Below are 19,073 nucleotides of genomic sequence, written 5' to 3'. Positions count from 1 at the left end.
GCAAAGAAAGAAGGGAAGATGCCCGAAGCTTGATAGCGAGTGGATCGGGCCATGCAGGATCCTGGAGAGAATGGGGGAGGTGGTGTACAGGGTCCAGCTACCACCTCGGGGAAGGAGGGTGGCTCTCCACAGAGACAGGTTGGCCCCTTATCGAGGCAACGCAACCCCTCAACCTGCTCCAGCGAGCCCTGCAGCTCCCCGCACAGGTGCGAATAGTCCCCGGACACGCACATCTCAGTGTTCTGGCCCTAGGTCCCCACCTAACCCTATCCTTGTCTCCCCTCCCTGTCGTTCACCACAATCAGCAACTTGGCCTCCAGCCCGGCCCCTCCCTTTCCCCGTGCCCATCCCCAGGCCTGAGACTCGTGGGCCCCTCTCGCCCCCAGGCACTTCTCCCCAGCTCCCCGTAGCCCCAACACGGCCTCGTAGGGAGGGGAGAGAGCCGGGTCGCTTCCGGGACTTTGTTTGTTCCCTCGAGGACAAGGAACTTTGAAGGGGGGAGGCAATGTAGCGACTCTGGGACATTTAAAGAGTTTGCGTATTATGTGTTGCATTGTATTTCGTTTTCCGTTATGCCAGTTGTTCTATGTGCATGCATTGGAATGTTCTACTTGTCAATCAGTTTGGGGGGCAAATCATCAGGTCAGCTGGGGGAGGGGCTTGGGAGAACAGGAGGGAGGGGGGGGGGCTTGCACGTTGGAGCGACCAGGTTGGGGGGTTGCCTGGGTAACCGGTTGTTGTTGTGGATTTTCGCTGCTGGTTACGGGTTTCAGTGACCTGGTTTGTAGCTAGGGATTGGAATTGATAAGAATTTCACGATTCCGATTCCGATTCCGATTCCTATTCTGCTTATCGATCCGATTCCTTATCGATTCTCTTATCGATTCTCATGGGTGAGAAAATAAGTACAAATGTGTTTGTTTGTATTAAATCTCTTTAATATCTAATCAGAAGTGCGTCTAGTATTAGGAAATTGTAAATTTTCAAATCAATTGGTCTAGAAAAAAAAAAAAAGTTTGGCTTTTTAAGCCATCATTATGTGCCATAAAACTAAAAACGCAGACTGAAAACAGTAAAGTAAGAGCTTGTGCCTTTTGGAATGCGAACAGTGCTCATTTGCAGTCAAAAATTCAACTGACATAAACAAAATGAAGTATTGATTAGACAGACATTTATTAGATGTGCCTACCTTATAAACCGTTGGAACACACACGACCGGAAACCATAGCAATGCCAGTAAACAAACCCCGAGAAGCCCAATCCCTATGAGAGCTACGGGACGCTACGGCCATCCGGAGGCGCACAGAGCTGTTAGCTGGGATATTATATTTAAGCAATAGATCACGCCAGGCTGTGGTATGTGCTCATTATACCACTGTTAAGGGGCGTTGTCCGTCCCCGACGCGCAGCGGAGGGCCGGCGACCCCCTTCACAGTGGTATAATGAGCACATGCCACTGACTGAAGTGATCTATTGCTTTTATACAACGGTTACTGTTATGGCGAAACGAAAGTCATAGACACACTACATTTAAAAAGAAACAAAGAAAGTCAAAGTACCCGTTTTGTTAAAGAATACAAAAAAGTAGTCCCTCCTGGCTGCCGCTATGCATCGACGGTCGCTATGCAACACACTTTAGCGTCCCAACACACTAAATTCGCCCGATATGCGTCTCTACGTTCACTTTGTATGAGATCTTGTCGCCCCGTCGCGTTTGGTGTGAACGCACAATGCGCTTCTTCCTCGGCGGCGCCATGTTTGCTGCGTTCTGAACCAAAACAAAGCAGCGTTTGTGTGACGTCATGACGCATTTGCCGCGACCGGAACCGATAAGCGGAATCGTTAAGCAGGCTTGCTAATGATGCCAAGGAATCGGTTGACTCGGCACCGGTTCTGAACATGAACCGGTTCTCGATTCCCAAGTAGCATTACATTTCCTTCAAGTACTTATGACTGGACATCGTTATGTTACCGGCGAGGTCATTACAATAATAAGGGCAGTGTTGTATTCCTTTTGCTGCGAGAGTGTTCACGGTCTTCCCAAATCTGGGGAACCTCGAGTTTAACGGGTTAACTGATTTTTAATTGAATATAACTCAACTATTTGAGTATATAACAACTTTACAACAGTACAATACTAACACTTTAAAATGGAAAAAATTGAGAGTTCATCAGGAGTTTATTAAGTTAAAAGGCACCCAGTGCAACTTTCGAGGCTTAAAAATAAACATTCAATTTCTAGTCTTTTTTACACGTAGTAAGTTTCAATAACTCCATACCATTACATACCGACATTTAAGCAGCAAAGATGAGACGTCGTTGTGTGGTGAGAACTGATACAAAATCGATAACAACAACAATGCCGCCATTTTCTTTATTTTTTGTAACCTACAAAAAATAAAGCAGGCTTCCAGTCAATGGAAAAATGGCTTCTCCCCACCGGCGATTGTTGTTGTTTACGATTTTCTATCAGTTCTCACCACACAACGACGTCTCATCTTTGCTCCTTGAATGTCGATATGTAATGGTATGGAGTTATTGAAACTTACTACGTGTAAAAAAGACTAGAAATTGAATGTTTATTTTTCATTGAATGTTTACATAAAGTTGCACTGGGTGCCTTTAACGCATATATATTAATCCCAAATCAAGCCTGCTTTTAAAACCATTTCTCATAATTTTATGTATTTTGTGTTGGTACGCATGAAGTGTGGGTCGATCCCAGAAATAGTCTTGCTCTTGTTTGTTGGCTAATTTGTTCAAACCTATTTAAGTTTCTGACCAACAGAAACTCAAATGCAGCAGCAAAGGAGAGTTACCAAGGCAGCCCTCAGGTTAATTATACAGGGCGGAAAGATTAATCATTGGCTACAAAAAATTAATGTGATGTTTAAGTATAAATAGACTTGTTGGCGATGTTTAATCGCCATTGTTTGTGCATCATTTTACAAGATAGGAATATCAAAGATAAACTGCAATGTTAAGAAACTTTAATAACTGACCTGTGCTGGAGTTGGAGGATAGGGCTCTCCCATTATTATGCAATCATGTTAATCAATATCTTGTATGATCTGTGAAAGGTATGCCTCTGGTACAATGTGTGTTTCGTCTCTGAACCTAGCATGGTTTGCCCCGGTATCCATGACACCCCACTCCCCACCCTCTCCATACAGTGCAAGCATATTGCCATGGTAACTGTCTCCATAGTTACAGTACCGCCCATTTAAACCACTCAGACACAAAACTTGTAACTTGTAAATCTTTTATTTTAAAGACATTGCAAAGCAGATTCTTAATATGCGGGAGCGTGCAGTGGTCACGTTTATTCATAATGGATTATAAATAGAATACCAAATATGATATGTATATTGTTTATTAGACTTAAGTAGTAAGTAGAGTTTGTTCTTCACTTTAGATATGCTGTTTGAATTGAGGGGATAAGGTGGAGCCGAGGGTGGTAGCGATCCGTCTGGAGGAGGAGTAGTGACATGAGAAGGAGGCTGCCTGCATGCTGTGCATGATGCAAAGATAACCAAGTTAAAGCAGTCAGCAAAGAAAGGTCAGAAAGGACTCTCCAGTCGCACGAGTAAACTGCAAAGATGACCTTGTTGGCACAACCCAGATGCACGACTGAAAAAACCCCGGCTCAGTGGATGGGAGCAGCAAACACAGAAGCTGAGCCAGAATCGTCCCTGATACTGAACACCACTGCATACAAAGTCACAATCTGGTCCAATAGCTTCTCATAGGCCCACAGGTGCCTGATCAAAACTAAAAAGCACTTTGTAAGCATTATTTTAAAAGGTGTTATTCACTAGTGCTATAGTATCATATTTTCATTTGTATTCCCCATTAGTTTCAACACACAGGCAGGCACATCGGATGAGTAATTTGTAATTTGTGTTTTAATGCATTGCTAATGGTAATCACAGATATACGAGGTAACCCTATCTCTCCGTAACATATCGATTCATAGTTATTAGGTTGCCTACTGAAAGAAATAACGTCCGGGTCTTTTCAAGCACGTGTCAAAATGAAACGGCAGATGGCGCTAGAGGTTTACTTTCGACGCGTGAATATTGAGATGGCAACCAGCCTCACCCTGCAGCGTTGCTGACAAGCAGGCGGTCACGCGAATCTCAGATATCAGTATGGGCGTGGCGAATTCCACAATAGCTCCTACAAAAATAGCTCCTCCAGTCCAAAACAAACGTTATTTCCGCGTTACGTAGTTATACGTTTTTATCTACTACGCAATGCCTACAATAAAGGATTTAACGTTGACTTACGATGCACTTAACGAGGAAAATACGTTTTCCGAGGGAGACACTTTAACGGGCACAGTGACGATGTGCATGGAAAAAGATACGAAAGTTGAATCCTTTTTCGTCAAACTTAAAGGCGACGCAAATGTGCATTGGAGCGAAAAGCGTGGTGAACACAATCACAGTTATAATGCACACAGGAGGTACTTCAAACTTAAACAATTTTTGATTCCTGAAAACACTAAAGGTAAGTGAAACGACAATGTATGTGGTGGTCGGAAACATCAGCATTATGGAATACAAATGTGTTCTGGGAGCAGCATAACCAGATGGGACAAGTGAAACCAAGCTGTCTCCCTATTCGCAGCCATGATGTGTGATCAGGAAACGAGTTTTTTGCGTGTTGTATTAATGACAGGTTACCTCTGGTATTGCGCAATTATTATTGATAAAAAACAAGGTATTAGTAATCTATTCTGTGTTTTGCCGTATATCCCCAGTAAAGGATTAGTATTATTACTACCCTAACCCTAACCCTCAGTCTGGCCCAAATGGTTATTCCCACTCAATCTAATAACAGTGGCCAAACATTGAAACCAAAAGCATAGCTGTTAATAAACTAAAGGCTGTACTAATAAACTATAACAACATGTGTTGTAGCCCTTTCAGCATGTGAGAAGAGATGCCTTAACACAGACGGAGGATCCATATTTGAAGAAGCTGAAGTTAGCTCCCGATTCGTAGACTCCTGAAATCAGACTGAGCCTAGTTCGCAGCTTGTGATTGCAACCAGTAACGAGTCAAACAGTTTATTTTTTAAGGACAAACTGGAAATACATATATATAATATATATATTCCCAGGAATAAGATTCAGTCTGGCCCGAAAGTTTTCCTGGTAGGCCTAACAATATCATTAGAACCGGTCTTAAAAACGGCCTTTCACGGAGTAAAACTATATCACTTTCTTCAATAAGATATTGCCACACCCTCTTGGGAAACCTTCCATATTTCCTGTTCAATCAGTGTGACACAACGCAGTTTAACCTTTCACCATGTGAGTTTAAGAATGAGCTTACACGTTGCTTGCCTTACTATAGCGCTCAAGTGCAGTCATTTTAAAACCAAGTATGACCGCATTCCATTTTCATACTCTTATCATGCTAACTATAAATTTAACACAATGACATTTCTCATGCAGACACTGAAATCTCCAAGGGATATCACTCCTATAAATTCAGCTTCAAAATTCCATCCGGGTAGGTAATTCTCAATCCAATTGTTATTAAGGTAACAGAATGCATCAAGCCTTACATCCCCAGGCAAATTCGCTAATGCATGTGAGACTGGGAATTCTCAGTTCATTTTCGACTTCCATGGGGCTTTATCAACAGGGGCAGACCCAGAATGCAACTTCATCTGGTTTCCACAGTACAATACATCCTATATTTCTCATCAGTTGAAACACATCAGCCACTTACGTTACTTTTTTCTCACACATGGACAGTTCTGATTATTTGAGTTGTTCTGCTCTGTGTGCTTTAATAGGAGTATGCCCTCATCCTTTAACGGGTATTTTGGTAAGATCATCTACAGACTAGAAGCCAAGCTTTCAAGGAGCTGGAAGTTGGACAGTAGTGTAAAGCAGGAGATCAACTTTGCATCGAAGGCCATTCCAAACCTCAGCCACCTGATGGTATGTAGACCTGGCGTATTTGACCTGGTAACAGGATGGGTGGCACAGTAAGAATGTCATTGGTTCAATGGGGGGCAGCTTTCTGTATGGAGTCAGTATGTTCTTCTCGTGTTCAGTTAGGTTTTCTCCGGGTGCTCTAGTTTTCATCAACATTTAGAAATCCATCCATGGTTAGGTGAATACTCCTGCCGGTGCCCTTGGCCTAGGCACCAGGGTAAAGCCCTGGAGTGGGTGTCCCTGTACTGTATCACTTAACTTAAATCAAAAAAAAGTTGACATTTGTTTAAATGAAGAAGATATTGGTATTCACATTTGGTAGAGCTGAATTACTTGACTAACTGATCTTATAAAAAAATGATTAGGAAGTTACTTAAAGGAGGTTATAGAGAAAAGTATGACCATTGTATGCATCCATTGTTCAATATTGGGCTACATTTAAATTATATTGGACACATTCTAGCATCACTGTGAGACTAACTGTCATGTGTGTATCTCCACTTAATTTCGGAACCTCCTAATTTCAGGATGTTTAAGTTACTTAAGCCATGCATCAGACCGGTTCATCTACCTGTAGTTGATCAGTTAAGTCAACATTTACGAACATTGTCCCTGCTCACCATGTTCAACTCTAGACCCGCCAGGTTGGCCAAATGGATAAAGACATAGGAATCTTCTCAAAAGGATCCGTACACATGGAGGCGTTTGTGGAGAGCGGAGTCTACGCCCCGGGTAATGTCTCACACACACACACACACACACACACACACACACACACACACACACACACACACACACACACACACACACACACACACACACACACACACACACACACACACACACACACACACACACACACACACACAGAGTGTGGACTTATCTGTTAATTTAATATTGTTTTTTTTCCATAGGTCAAACTGTGGCAGTTACTGTTAAAGTCAAAAACACATCCTCAAAAGACATGACCCCCAAGTTCTCTTTGAAGCAGAATGTTACGTTCCATGCGCAAGGCCGTAGAAAGTGCAGTGGTAGTGAAATCTGTAAGTTAGTTGGGGAGGTTATTGAGAAGAAAAGTGAAAAAACAATCACTTGTGCATTGAAGATCCCTCCTGACCAGATCCTATCCATCCAGAACTGTGAAATCCTTTCAGTTGAACATCATTTTAAGGTATGTGCTCCATGTGATGACAAATGTTTACACTATATGCCTAAATTCAAAAAAAGGTTGTGTAAATGAGGTGCCGACCGTTCCAAATAGGATGTTCCCCAATTTAGTCCTAACCAAATTATCTATATTATACATTTAGAAGTAATGCAAATATAAATGGGTATTGGGTTTACATCTCATTGTGTACTCGTTTCCCTAGGTGTACTTGGACATCAGCTTTGCCACAGACCCAGAGATCAAGTTTCCACTGGTCATTGCCCGTTCCGGCTTCATGTTAAACCCAGGGCCCGGGGGAATGAACCAGCCGTACCCCCCTGTAGCATACGGGGGCCCAAGCAACAGCGACTTCCCTCCCCCCGCCGCCTGCTCTCAGCCAGCTCCGCATCAGCAGGCCTATGGTCCCTCAGTACCCTTCGGCCCCCAAGCATCCTTCGGGCCCCAAGCAGGTTACGGGCCTCAAGCAGCCTTCGGGCCCCAAGCAGCCTTCGGGCCCCAAGCAGCCTTCGGACCCCAAGCAGCCTTCGGACCCCAAGCAGCCTTCGGACCCCAAGCAGCCTTCGGGCCCCAAGCAGGCTATGGGCCTCAAGCAGCCTCCGGGCCCCCAGCAGAATGGGGCCCGGGGCCCGCTGCGCCCGGTGCCATGGGAGCAGCTTACTACCAGCCCGTGCCACAGAACGTGTCTCCGTATGGACCCCCGGCCCAGCCCTCGTCGCACGCCCCCGTGCTCCACCCTCCTCCTCCTCAAAGGGGCCCGGTTCCTCCACCGGCGGCTCCGGGGGCTCTGCCCTCTGCGCCGACGATCGACCCCGGCCAGTACGCCCCGCCGTCATTCGCCTCCTGCTACAACACCCCCACGTATAGCATGCCGCCGCAAATGCCGGGGATGGGCACCGATTTTCTATCCCAACAAAATGAAGAACCTCCTTCGTATCTGTCTATGTTCCCCCCGGCAACCAACGATAAACCGCCAAAATAATTGAACAGAAAGCGCTGATGATTCATTGTCGTGGTTTTCGAAACATGGAAACGTGCCATGGGATGAATGTATACACCTCAATATGCAACCTTTGTTCCATTAATGTTATGCACATATACACGTATGCTATGAAAAGCCTTATTCAATGTCTAAAATGTGGGTCGGCTTAGCTCAGGAGGTAGCTCCCTGAGCAAGACACTTAACCCTGACTGCTCCTGAAGAGCTAGCTTTCGTCTTGCATGGTTGACTCTGCCGTGTATTAACCGATGTAAATCGCTTTGGATTAAAGCGTCTGCTAAATGCCCTAATTGTAATTGTAAAATGGGGAAGTTTAAAGGCCTTTGTTATTTTGTGATTTCCTCTCAGGGTTCAACCATGGCCAGTGATGTCATTCAAACACACCTGGTTGCATGTGGTCTTCAACTGCAGTAGTGTGACCACAATATCCCTACAATGGACCATTTTATATTGAAGACTTTATACAGCCATGCATGTATGGGAGAAATGTGTGACATATTTGAAATATAAGAAATAGAATTATTATACACTACGTATAAATAAAGAATTATCAGTATCATACCTACATGCTACATGAAAGGGTGGAAAAACAGTCAGGGTCACATCATTTTAATAAAGCTATTGGACGTACTAATATTAATCAATAATCCAATATCGTCTACATTTCAGGTTCTCTTTTCTTATACTTTCCAGGACACGTCCTGCTGAACTTGGGGTATTATGATTTGGTTGATCGCCCACTCTTTTGCTTATTGTAGGGCAGCTCACCTATGTAACCAATGAACACACCCATGTTTGACATTGGAAGGTGTTTCGTGATGTTGGTGGAGGGTGATGTACTGAACTGGTTTTCTGATGTACGGGATGGCTTGAAATAGAATAGCCTTCTAACCTCAAACAAATGCATTAGCCTCGGAGAAACCGTTGTACTACCTCTTGTATAAGCCTGTTTAAATATATATTTATGATTTTTCTTTGTATGTTTCTCTAGTGTGCCTTTAAAATAACTTTTCCAAATGTGGCTAGGTGTCTGGACCCTTTTGTAAATTGCTTGCTCTTTGCTGTTAACCAATGAATTGTATGTTAAGAATAATTGTACCAACAAAAAATACAATAAAAACCCACTTCCATATCCAGATTTACTGTGGATCCACTTGCACATGAGACACTGAGCACTCTGGGTAATGAGAATAATAGCATTTAAAATAATTTGTGGTTGTACGATAAAGCTTTCTTGCCACAGTACTCATAAATACTTAAGCATCACAAATAGCCTATGGCTAATTTAAGCAATAAGAAAGACAGGACAAGGATTTGTTAAGGATGTGATGCAGGGTTTGAACGTTGCGATTGATACGCCTGTTGCAAGGTCAGTTTTATAATTTCCTGTACGATTTCCACATAAGAATTACCTAACTAACTAAATCATCTCACTACCACTTTCATCTTGAAGAATAGACTACCAATATGTCTTCGGTAAAACGTGAACGGAGGCTTTTTAGAAGGGGACAACATTAAAGGAACATTGACCTTTGATTTAAAGAGCGATGCAAAAGTTTACTTTGTACTGTAAAGTGTAAATGTATTTTTAAAAATGCTGATGTCTTATACTAATTTCCATGTTAAAAAAGAATGTTGGCCTACGTCTATCGGTGTTTGTGATTCATTTTCACAACACTTTTATCTTTCAGAAACTGAGATTCTGAAAGGCATCCATAGACCTGATTTTCTGGTGACAATACCAGAGAGGACGTGAGGACCTTTGCATACCCTCAGGGCCGGCGCTGGCCGTTTCGGAGCCCTAGGCGACTCGAAATCAACTTGCGCCCTGGACAGGTCTTGCAAGCGGGGGGGGGGGGGGGGGGGGGGCGGGGGGGTGCTACGCTGACGGTTTCGGGGCCGCCCTGACAATTGCTCCCGCGCCCCCTCGCTTCTCCGTTCGCGTCGTATATTTTAAATGATATATTTTTTAATTAAGGGCGCCACCAGAGGGCGCCCCCAACGCATTTGTCGCCCTAGGCGGTCGCCTAGCTCGCCTATGCCGATCGCCGGCATAGTTTTATTTTAAAAATAAAACCTTTTTAAAAGGTTTTATTTAATAGTGTATATTATCATATTTTCATTTGTTATTCCCCATTAGTTTCAACACACAAGCAAGTTTATTTTATTTTATTATTAAACACACATCATAAGCTTATGGGGAATATGTGGATCGTTTTAGTTAGTTACTTTGTCCCTTTATTTCTTCAAAAAAAAGATGTAACACTTTTTTATTGCATTGGTAATGGTAATCACGGATATACGAGGTAACCCTATCTATCCGTCACATGTCGATCCGCAGTTAATACGTTGACTACTAAAAAAATAACGTCCCGGTCTTTTCAAGCACGTGTCAAAATTAAACAGCAGATGGCGGTAGAGGTTTACTTTCGAGATGGCAACAAGCCTGCTGTGTTGCGGACCAGCAGGCGCTCATGCCACCAATTGGTCCATGTTTGCCACTCTATCAAGTCTGTATGGGCGTGGACAACTCCACGATAGACTCCTCAAGTCCAAAGCAACCGTTACTTACGCGTTGGATAGTTCTTCAAAAAGGTGTTACCGCTACTAAGACAATGCTTACAATAAAGGATTTAACGTTGACTTACGATGCACTTAACGAGGAAAATACTTTTTCCGAGGGAGACACTTTGACTGGTACAGTGACGAAGTGCATGGAAAAAGATACGAAAGTTAAATCCTTTTTCGTCAAATTTAAAGGCGACGCAAATGTGCATTGGAGCGAAGAGTGTGGTGAAGACGATCACAGTTATAATGCACACAGGAGGTACTTCAAACTTAAACAATTTTTGATTCCTAAAAACACTAAAGGTAAGTGAAACAACAGTGTATGTCTATGGTGGTCGGAAACATCATAGCATTATGGAATACAAATGTGTTCTGGGAGCAGCATAACCAGATGGGACAAGTGGAACCAAGCTGTCTCCCTATTCGCAGCCAGTGGGGTGTGATCAGGAAACTAGTTTTTTCGAGTTGTATTAATGACATAATGGTTACCTCTGGTACTGCGCAATTATTATTGATAAAAAACAAGGCATTAGTAATCTATTCTGTGTTATGCCATATATCCCCAGTAAAGGGTTCAGTCTGGCCCAAATGGTTATTCCCACTCAGAACCAATCACCCATAGTAAGCAATTCATAGCCAAGAGAAAAATAAAATAAAAAACGTTTTGGTACCGCCTACAAATCAATCAATGTTGGTTAAAGATTAAATGTATGAATTGCTGATGGGGTTGGCTTTTATAATAATCAATCTAATAACAGTGGCCAAACATTGAAACCAAAAGCATAGCTGTTAATAAACTAAAGGCTGTACTAATAAACTATAACAACATGTGTTGTAGCCTTTTCAGCATGTGAGAAGAGATGCCTTAACACAGACGGAGGATCCATATTTGAAGAAGCTGAAGTTAGCTCCCGATTCGTAGACTCCTTAAATCAGACTGAGCTTTTATTCGCAGCTAGTGATTGCGACCAGTAACGAGTCAAACAGTTAACTTTTTTAAGGACAAACTGGAATACTAATTTATCACTGGTACAGTGACATGTTTATTGATCAAACAATGAATTAGTAATCTATTCAGTGTTATGCCATAATATATTCCCAGGAATAAGATTCAGTATGGCCCGAAAGTTTTCCTCGTAGTCCTAACAATATCATTAGAACCGGTCTTAAATAACGGCCTTTCACGGAGTAAAACTATATCACTTTCTTCAATAAGATATTGCCACACCCTCTTGGGAAACTTTCCATATTTCCTGTTCAATCAGGACGACACAACGCAGTTTAACCTTTCACCGTGTGAGTTTAAGAATAAGCTTACAAGTTGCTTGCCTTACTATAGCGCTCAAGTGCACTGTCATTTTAAAACCAAGTATGACAGCATTCCATTTTCATACTCTTATCATGCTAACTATATATTTAACACAATGACATTTCTCATGCAGACACGGAAATCTCCAAGGGATATCACTCCTATAAATTCAGCTTCAAAATTCCATCCGGGTAGGTAATTAAATTCTCAATCCAATTGTTATTAAGGTAACAGAATGCAACAAGCCTTACATCCCCAGGCAAATTCGCTAATGCATGTGAGACTGGGACTTCTCAGTTCCTTTTCGATTTCCATGGGGCTTTATCAACAGGGGCAGACCCAGAATGCAACAATTCCTCTGGTTTCCACAGTGCAATACATCCTATATTTCACATCAGTTGAAACACATCAGCCACTTGCGTTACTTTTTTCTCACACATGGACAGTTCTGATTATTTGAGTTGTTCTGCTCTGTGTGCTTTAATAGGAGTATGCCCTCATCCTTTCACGGGAATTATGGAAAGATCGTCTACAGACTGGAAGCCAAGCTTTCAAGGAGCTGGAGGTTGGACAGTTGTGTAAAACAGGAGATCAACTTTGCATCGAAGGCCATTTCAAACCTCAGCCACCTGATGGTATGTAGCCCTGGCGTATTTGACCTGGTAACATGGGTGGCACAGTGTCATTGGATCAATGGGGGGGCACCTTTCTGTATGGAGTCAGTATGTTAATCTCGTGTCGAGTGAGGTTTCCTCCGGGTGCTCTAGTTTCCATCAACATATTGAAATCAATCCTTGGGGTTAGGTGAATACTCCTGCCGGTGCCCTTGACCTAGGCACTAGGGTAAAGCTCTGTAGTGGGTGTCCCTGTACTGTGTGGCTGCCCACTGCTCCTAGTGATGGGATCAATTCAGACTAGTCCTCACTTTCCTTCCTGATCGATCCGGAAGGAAAGTACCTGTTTGTGGAGAAGTCAAAAATTGCCAGAGGCCAGATTTTTATGGACATATCCCAATCTATATTTATATTCTTTAGGGATGTCACAAGGTCATCATCTGGGATTTGGAAATGTGGCTTCATTCCCGATTCCTCTCTGGACAAAGGCTAGAGTTACTGTGTTTTGTCATTCTCCGGATATCGGATATTTCAATCGGATATTTTTATGCTGGAGTGGACAGTACGGTACCGGGACGGAGTAAGGCTGTGACGTACAAGTTGTTCTGTGCTGTGATTGGCTGAAGAGAAATAGTTAAAGGCCCACTATGCAAGATCGGGAATTTCTTCGCTGTTTTCTTGGTTTGGCACGCACTTTTCTCTACACAGCGCCCCCTACAGCTTCGTAGTAGATATTTTACAACACTGTCGTAACAACTCGTTGACGACCCTTCCCCATGCACTTCTACGCTAGCCATGTGCATTTGTTTTCAAAGAAGCCGGCGAATGCATGGAGCTGTCACGTTAAAATTGTACCGGGGCGAAAATTGTACCGGCCTACGTCATCAGTTGTTGACAACTTGACAACTGATTTGATTGGGTTGTCCGTTGCCGGGCAGGTTTCAAAAAACATTTGGCTCATGTTTCCAAAGACGAAATAACATAATACAAATAACAGATCGCTAGATAACACTTGTTTTTACTTTATATTTGTATTGTATTGAATTGTTTAATCGAATTTAGCTAGTAAACTGAGTGTTTAAAGCAAGTTTCAAAAACCATTCGCGCTTATGTTGCCGAACACCAAATAACATAATACAGATAACGGATCGCTAGATAACACTTGTTTTTACTTTATATTTGAATTGTATTGAATTGTTTAATCGAATTTAGCTAGTAAACTGAGTGTTTAAAGCAGGTTTCAAAAACCTGTCTTGTCACGCTCAATGAAGGAGTGCAATGAACGAGCATGAAAGTTTGCGAGTGTTCAAGAACCTTCCTACGTCATTCGACGCGATCGCCCGTTGCCAGGCAACAGACGATCGCGTCGTCTGTTGCCAGGCAGGTTTGGAATTTGTCAACAACTGATGACGTAGGCCGGTACAATTTTAACGTGACAGAGCCATGTCCGAAGTAGATGAAGTGCGGACAAGGTTATACATTTTTAAAACGGTGTATTTGTATTGCAATAAACATAAATCCATCCTTTTTTATAGTTGACGAGGAGAATTTATATCCTAGATTATAATTGTTTTATTTTAGGTTGAACAGAACAATCAGTGTAAGAGTGTTGGCCAACATAATCTAAATAAACAAGAACCTGGATTCGGGGATTCAGCCTGTATCTGGGGGACGAGACGGACGAACGGCAAACACCCATGGAAACAAAGGAAAGGAAACACACAGGGCTCACAACAAAACGGTCGAGAAAACAGATTTTTACAGAGCTCACAACGAAATGGTTGAGCAAACACATTTGTACAGAGACTATCAACATCAAGAATACCACGAAGACAAAGTTCACCCAAGGGTACTTTCAATTTCAAAAGCAACACGGCCAAGTCTGCGTCTGATTTGCAGACTTCTTTTCCTTTCAGTTCACGCTATTCCTGAAAAGCTTGCCCAACGTTTACTCGTGTCTGGCCTCTCTGTCGGTCAGTCTCCCTTTTCTCTTATTCTGTTCCTCCGACATTGGGTTTCTCTGTCTCTTTTTAGTCAGCTGATCTATGATGAATGTAACAATCCCTTAGTTACTTGTATTTATATCGAGCCGGTTCCATGTTTGGGGGTCTGTGCCGTAAAGCAATTCGTTACTTCGCGAGACCCGAGACTCCCGCGAGAGTGGGCGGCGGGTCGCCAGCAGAAACCTATTCCCTTTCTCCGCCAAGATGCGCAAGGGGGAGTCGAAACAACGAACAATCGAACAAAAATGTATAATAGAACCATCGCAATGACTCTTAGCCTGTTATATTAAGGTAAATCAAGCCAAAAAAGTTGCATAGTTCCCCTTTCACTCGTGTCTGGTCTCTTTTCTGGTCCAACTTCTTTTTATTCTTCTTTTGTTCCACCGACAGTCGCCTATTGGGTCCCTTATCAGTCGATCCATGATGAATGCAACAATTGCCTCGCAACTGGCTGTTTATATCTAGCCGGTGCCATGTTTGGAGGTGTGTCTGTGCCGTAAAGCATTTTCGAAACTACAATCTGACTACATTTTCGAGGCGCGATTGGATACTTCCGCTGCGTCACATCCGGATTGTGTCGGTCCGAACAGAGCAAGTTGCATATGCGCTTTTTCCTTGGAGAGGCGACATGGGGCAATGACACACCCACCAAACGACCCAGAAATGGTTGCAGAACCATCAGAATAACTCTCAACCTGCATAATTAATGTAATTTTGGCTAGAAAAGTTGCATAGTGGGCCTTTAAATCGCCGCGTTCTAAAACTGGACAATGCGATTTGACATGTTCAATCCCTGGCGACTCCTTGAAACTCCTTGCGACTCCTTGCAACGACCCTGCGACGTTCTAAAACCGTCTCGTTGCAAGCCGTTGCAAGGTGAATCTTTGGTCTGAACTGGGCTTAACTGTCATGTGTGTATCTCCACCTAATTTCGGAACCTCCTAATTTCAGGATGTTTAAGTTACTTAAGCCATGTATCAGACCGGTTCATCTACCTGTAGTTGATCAATTAAGTCAACATTTACGAACATTGTCCCTGCTCACCATGTTCAACTCTAGACCCGCCAGGTTGGCCAAGTGGATAAAGACATAGGAATCTTCTCAAAAGGATCCGTACACATGGAAGCGTTTGTGGAGAGCGGAGTCTACGCCCCGGGTAATGTCTCTCACACACACACACACACTCACTCACTCACTCACTCACTCACTCACTCACTCACTCACTCACTCACTCACTCACTCACTCACTCACTCACTCACTCACTCACTCACTCACTCACTCACTCACTCACTCACTCACTCACTCACTCACACACACACACACACACACACACACACACACACACACACACACACACACACACACACACACACACACACACACACACACACACACACACACACACACACACACACACACACACACACACACACACACACACACACGTGTGGACTTATCTGTTAATTGAATATATTTTTTTTTCCATAGGTCAAACTGTGGCAGTTACTGTCAAAGTCAAAAACACATCCTCAAAAGACATGACCCCCAAGTTCTCTTTGAAGCAGAATGTTACGTTCCATGCGCAAGGCCGTAGAAAGTGCAGTGGTAGTGAAATCTGTAAGTTAGTTGGGGAGGTTATTGAGAAGAAAAGTGAAAAAATAATCACTTGTGCATTGAAGATCCCTCCTGACCAGATCCTATCCATCCAGAACTGTGAAATCCTTTCAGTTGAACATCATTTTAAGGTATGTGCTCCATGTGATGACAAATGTTTATACTAGGCATATGCCTAAATTCAAAAAAGGTTGTGTAAATGAGGTGCCGACCGTTCCAAATAGGATGTTCCCCAATATAGTCCTACCCAAATTATCTATATTATATATTTAAAAGTAATGCAAATATAAATGGGTATTGGGTTTACATCTCACTGTGTACTCGTTTCCCTAGGTGTACTTGGACATCAGCTTGGCCTCAGACCCAGAGATCAAGTTTCCACTGGTCATTGCCCCTTCCAGCTTCATGTTAAACCCAGGGCCCGGGGGAATGAACCAGCCGTACCCCCCTGTAGCATACGGGGGCCCAAGCAACAGCGACTTCCCTCCCCCCGCCGCCTGCTCTCAGCCAGCTCCGCATCAGCAGGCCTATGGTCCCTCAGTACCCTTCGGGCCCCAAGCAGGTTACGGGCCTCAAGCAGCCTTCGGGCCCCAAGCAGCCTTCGGGCCCCAAGCAGCCTTCGGGCCCCAAGCAGCCTTCGGGCCCCAAGCAGCCTTCGGACCCCAAGCAGCCTTCGGGCCCCAAGCAGGCTATGGGCCTCAAGCAGCCTCCAGGCCCCCAGCAGCATGGGGCCCGGGCCCCGCTGCGCCCGGTGCCATGGGAGCAGCTTACTACCAGCCCGTGCCACAGAACGTGTCTCCTCCTCCTCAAAGGGGCCCGGTTCCTCCACCGGCGGCTCCGGGGGCTCTGCCCTCTGCGCCGACGATCGACCCCGGCCAGTACGCCCCGCCGTCATTCGCCTCCTGCTACAACACCCCCACGTATAGCATGCCGCCGCAAATGCCGGGGATGGGCACCGATTTTCTATCCCGACAAAATGAAGAACCTCCTTCGTATCTGTCTATGTTCCCCCCGGCAACCAACGATAAACCGCCAAAATAATTGAACAGAAAGCGCTGATGATTCATTGTCGTGGTTTTCGAAACATGGAAACGTGCCATGGGATGAATGTATACACCTCAATATGCAACCTTTGGTCCATCAATGTTATGCATATATACACGTATGCTATGAAAGGCCTTATTCAATGTGGGTCGGCTTAGCTCAGGAGGTAGAGCAGTTGTCTTGTAACTGAATGGTTGCTAGTTCGATCCACAGCTCCTCCTAGCTGAGTGTTGATTTGTCCCTGAGCAAGACACTTAACCCTAACTGCTCCTGCTCCTGACTTTTGCCTTGCATGGTTGACTCTGCCGTCGGTGTGTGTATTAACCGATGTAAGTCGATTTGGATTAAAGCGTGTGCTAAATGCCCTAATTGTAATTGTTATTGTAAAATGGTGAAGTTTAAAGGCCTTTGGTATTTTGTGGTTTCCTCTCAGGGCTCAACCATGGCCAGTGATGTCATTCAAACACACCTGGTTGCATGTGGTCTACAACTGCAGTAGTGTGACCACAATATCCCTACAATGGACCATTTTATATTGAAGACTTTATTCAGCCATGCATGTATGGGAGAAATGTGTGACATATTTGAAATATAAGAAATCTAATTATTATACACTATACATATAAATACAGAATGATCAGTATCATACCTACATGCTACATGAAAGGGTGGAAAAACAGTCACCAAAGAGTCACATCATTTTAATAAAGCTCTATTGGACGTACTAATATTAATCATTCATTTTAAATAATCCTATATCGTTTACATTTCCTGTTCTCTTTTCTTATACTTTCTAGGACACATGTCCTGCTGAACTTGGGGTACTATGCTTTGGTTGATCGCCCACTCTTTGCTTATTGTAGGGCAGCTCACCTATGTAACCAATGAACACACCCTTGTTTGACCTTTGAAGGTGTTTTGTGATGTTGGTGGAGGGTGATGTACTGAACTGATTTTCTGATGTACGGGATGGCTTGAAATAGAATAGCATTTTATCCTCAAACAAATGCATTAGCATCGGAGAAACCGTTGTACTACCTCTTGTATAAGCCTGTTTATATATATTTATGATTTTTCTTTGTATGTTTCTCTAGTGTGCCTTTAAAATAACTTTTCCAAATGTGGCTAGGTGTCTGGACCCTTTTGTAAATTGCTTGCTCTTTGCTGTTAACCAATGAATTGGATGTTAAGAATAATTGTACCAACAAAAAATACAATAAAAACCCACTTCCATATCCAGATTTACTGTGGATCCACTTGCACATGAGACACTGAGCACTCCAGGTAATGAGGATAATAGCATTTAAAATAATTTGTGGTTGTACGATAAAGTTTTCTTGCCACAGCATCACAAATAGCCTATTGCTAATTTAAGCAATAAGAAAGACAGGACAAGGATTTGTTAAGGATGTGATGCAGGGTTTGAACGTTGTGATTGATACGCCTGTTGCAAGGTCAGTTTTATAATTTCCTGTACGATTTCCACATAAGAATTACCTAACTAACTAAATCATCTCACATGGCTACCACTTTCATCTTGAAGAATAGACTACCAATATGTCTTCGGTAAAACGTGAACGGAGGCTTTTTAGAAGGAGACAACATTAAAGGAACATTGACCTTTGATTTAAAGAGTGATACAAAAGTTTACTTTGTACTGTAAAGTGTAAATGTATTTTTAAAAATGCTGATGTCTTATACTAATTTCCATGGTAAAAAAGAATGTAGGCCTACGTCTATCTGTGTTTGTGATTCATTTTCACAACACTTTTATCTTTCAGAAACTGAGATTCTGAAAG

General features: G+C 43.2%; 2 protein-coding genes across 7 annotated transcripts; both read left to right on the top strand.

Annotated features, from left to right (window-relative positions):
* The first annotated feature begins 4,175 nt into the window (after nt 1-4,175).
* On the top strand, nt 4,176-18,509 carry LOC132459645 (arrestin domain-containing protein 3-like). 4 transcript variants are annotated; one of them, XR_009526281.1, is made up of 8 exons: nt 4,176-4,512; nt 5,465-5,522; nt 5,812-5,959; nt 6,592-6,688; nt 6,871-7,127; nt 7,327-7,573; nt 7,682-8,281; nt 17,441-18,509. XR_009526281.1 is itself a non-coding variant. In XM_060054301.1 (6 exons), exons 1-6 carry the CDS (start codon nt 4,257-4,259, stop codon nt 8,101-8,103), a joined length of 1,593 nt encoding a protein of 530 aa, XP_059910284.1. In that variant the 5' UTR covers nt 4,176-4,256; the 3' UTR covers nt 8,104-9,253. The 4 variants fall into 4 exon arrangements, 1 of the variants encoding a protein (XP_059910284.1); XR_009526280.1 differs by having other exon boundaries at nt 7,664-8,281; XR_009526279.1 differs by having other exon boundaries at nt 7,327-8,281.
* On the top strand, nt 10,633-18,509 carry LOC132459644 (arrestin domain-containing protein 3-like). 3 transcript variants are annotated; one of them, XM_060054299.1, is made up of 7 exons: nt 10,633-10,992; nt 12,132-12,189; nt 12,486-12,633; nt 15,675-15,771; nt 16,105-16,361; nt 16,564-16,792; nt 16,829-18,509. In XM_060054299.1, the coding sequence occupies exons 1-7, from the start codon at nt 10,638-10,640 to the stop codon at nt 17,269-17,271; spliced, it is 1,587 nt and encodes a 528-aa protein (XP_059910282.1). In that variant the 5' UTR covers nt 10,633-10,637; the 3' UTR covers nt 17,272-18,509. The 3 variants fall into 3 exon arrangements, with proteins under 3 accessions (XP_059910282.1, XP_059910281.1, XP_059910283.1); XM_060054300.1 differs by having other exon boundaries at nt 10,634-10,992; nt 16,865-18,509; XM_060054298.1 differs by having other exon boundaries at nt 16,564-18,509.
* Nucleotides 18,510-19,073: the final 564 nt, after the last annotated feature.

This window comes from Gadus macrocephalus, chromosome 6 (assembly GCF_031168955.1).
Source record: "Gadus macrocephalus chromosome 6, ASM3116895v1".
Taxonomy (NCBI): domain Eukaryota; kingdom Metazoa; phylum Chordata; class Actinopteri; order Gadiformes; family Gadidae; genus Gadus; species Gadus macrocephalus.
The sequence above is the reverse complement of the archived record's forward strand: the minus strand, read 5'-3'. Positions and strand labels throughout refer to the sequence as shown.

What these genes read in the sequence shown, in the direction of transcription:
- LOC132459645 (XM_060054301.1), top strand. Translation starts at nt 4,257, where the DNA reads ATGCCTACAATAAAGGATTTAACGTTGACTTACGATGCACTTAACGAG. An exon ending in GATTCCTGAAAACACTAAAG is followed by an intron (nt 4,513 to 5,464) that starts GTAAGTGAAACG and finishes TTTCTCATGCAG; the next exon opens with ACACTGAAATCTCCAAGGGA. An exon ending in AGCTTCAAAATTCCATCCGG is followed by an intron (nt 5,523 to 5,811) that starts GTAGGTAATTCT and finishes GTGCTTTAATAG; the next exon opens with GAGTATGCCCTCATCCTTTA.
- LOC132459644 (XM_060054298.1), top strand. Translation starts at nt 10,638, where the DNA reads ATGGGCGTGGACAACTCCACGATAGACTCCTCAAGTCCAAAGCAACCG. An exon ending in AGCTTCAAAATTCCATCCGG is followed by an intron (nt 12,190 to 12,485) that starts GTAGGTAATTAA and finishes GTGCTTTAATAG; the next exon opens with GAGTATGCCCTCATCCTTTC. An exon ending in CAAACCTCAGCCACCTGATG is followed by an intron (nt 12,634 to 15,674) that starts GTATGTAGCCCT and finishes GTTCAACTCTAG; the next exon opens with ACCCGCCAGGTTGGCCAAGT.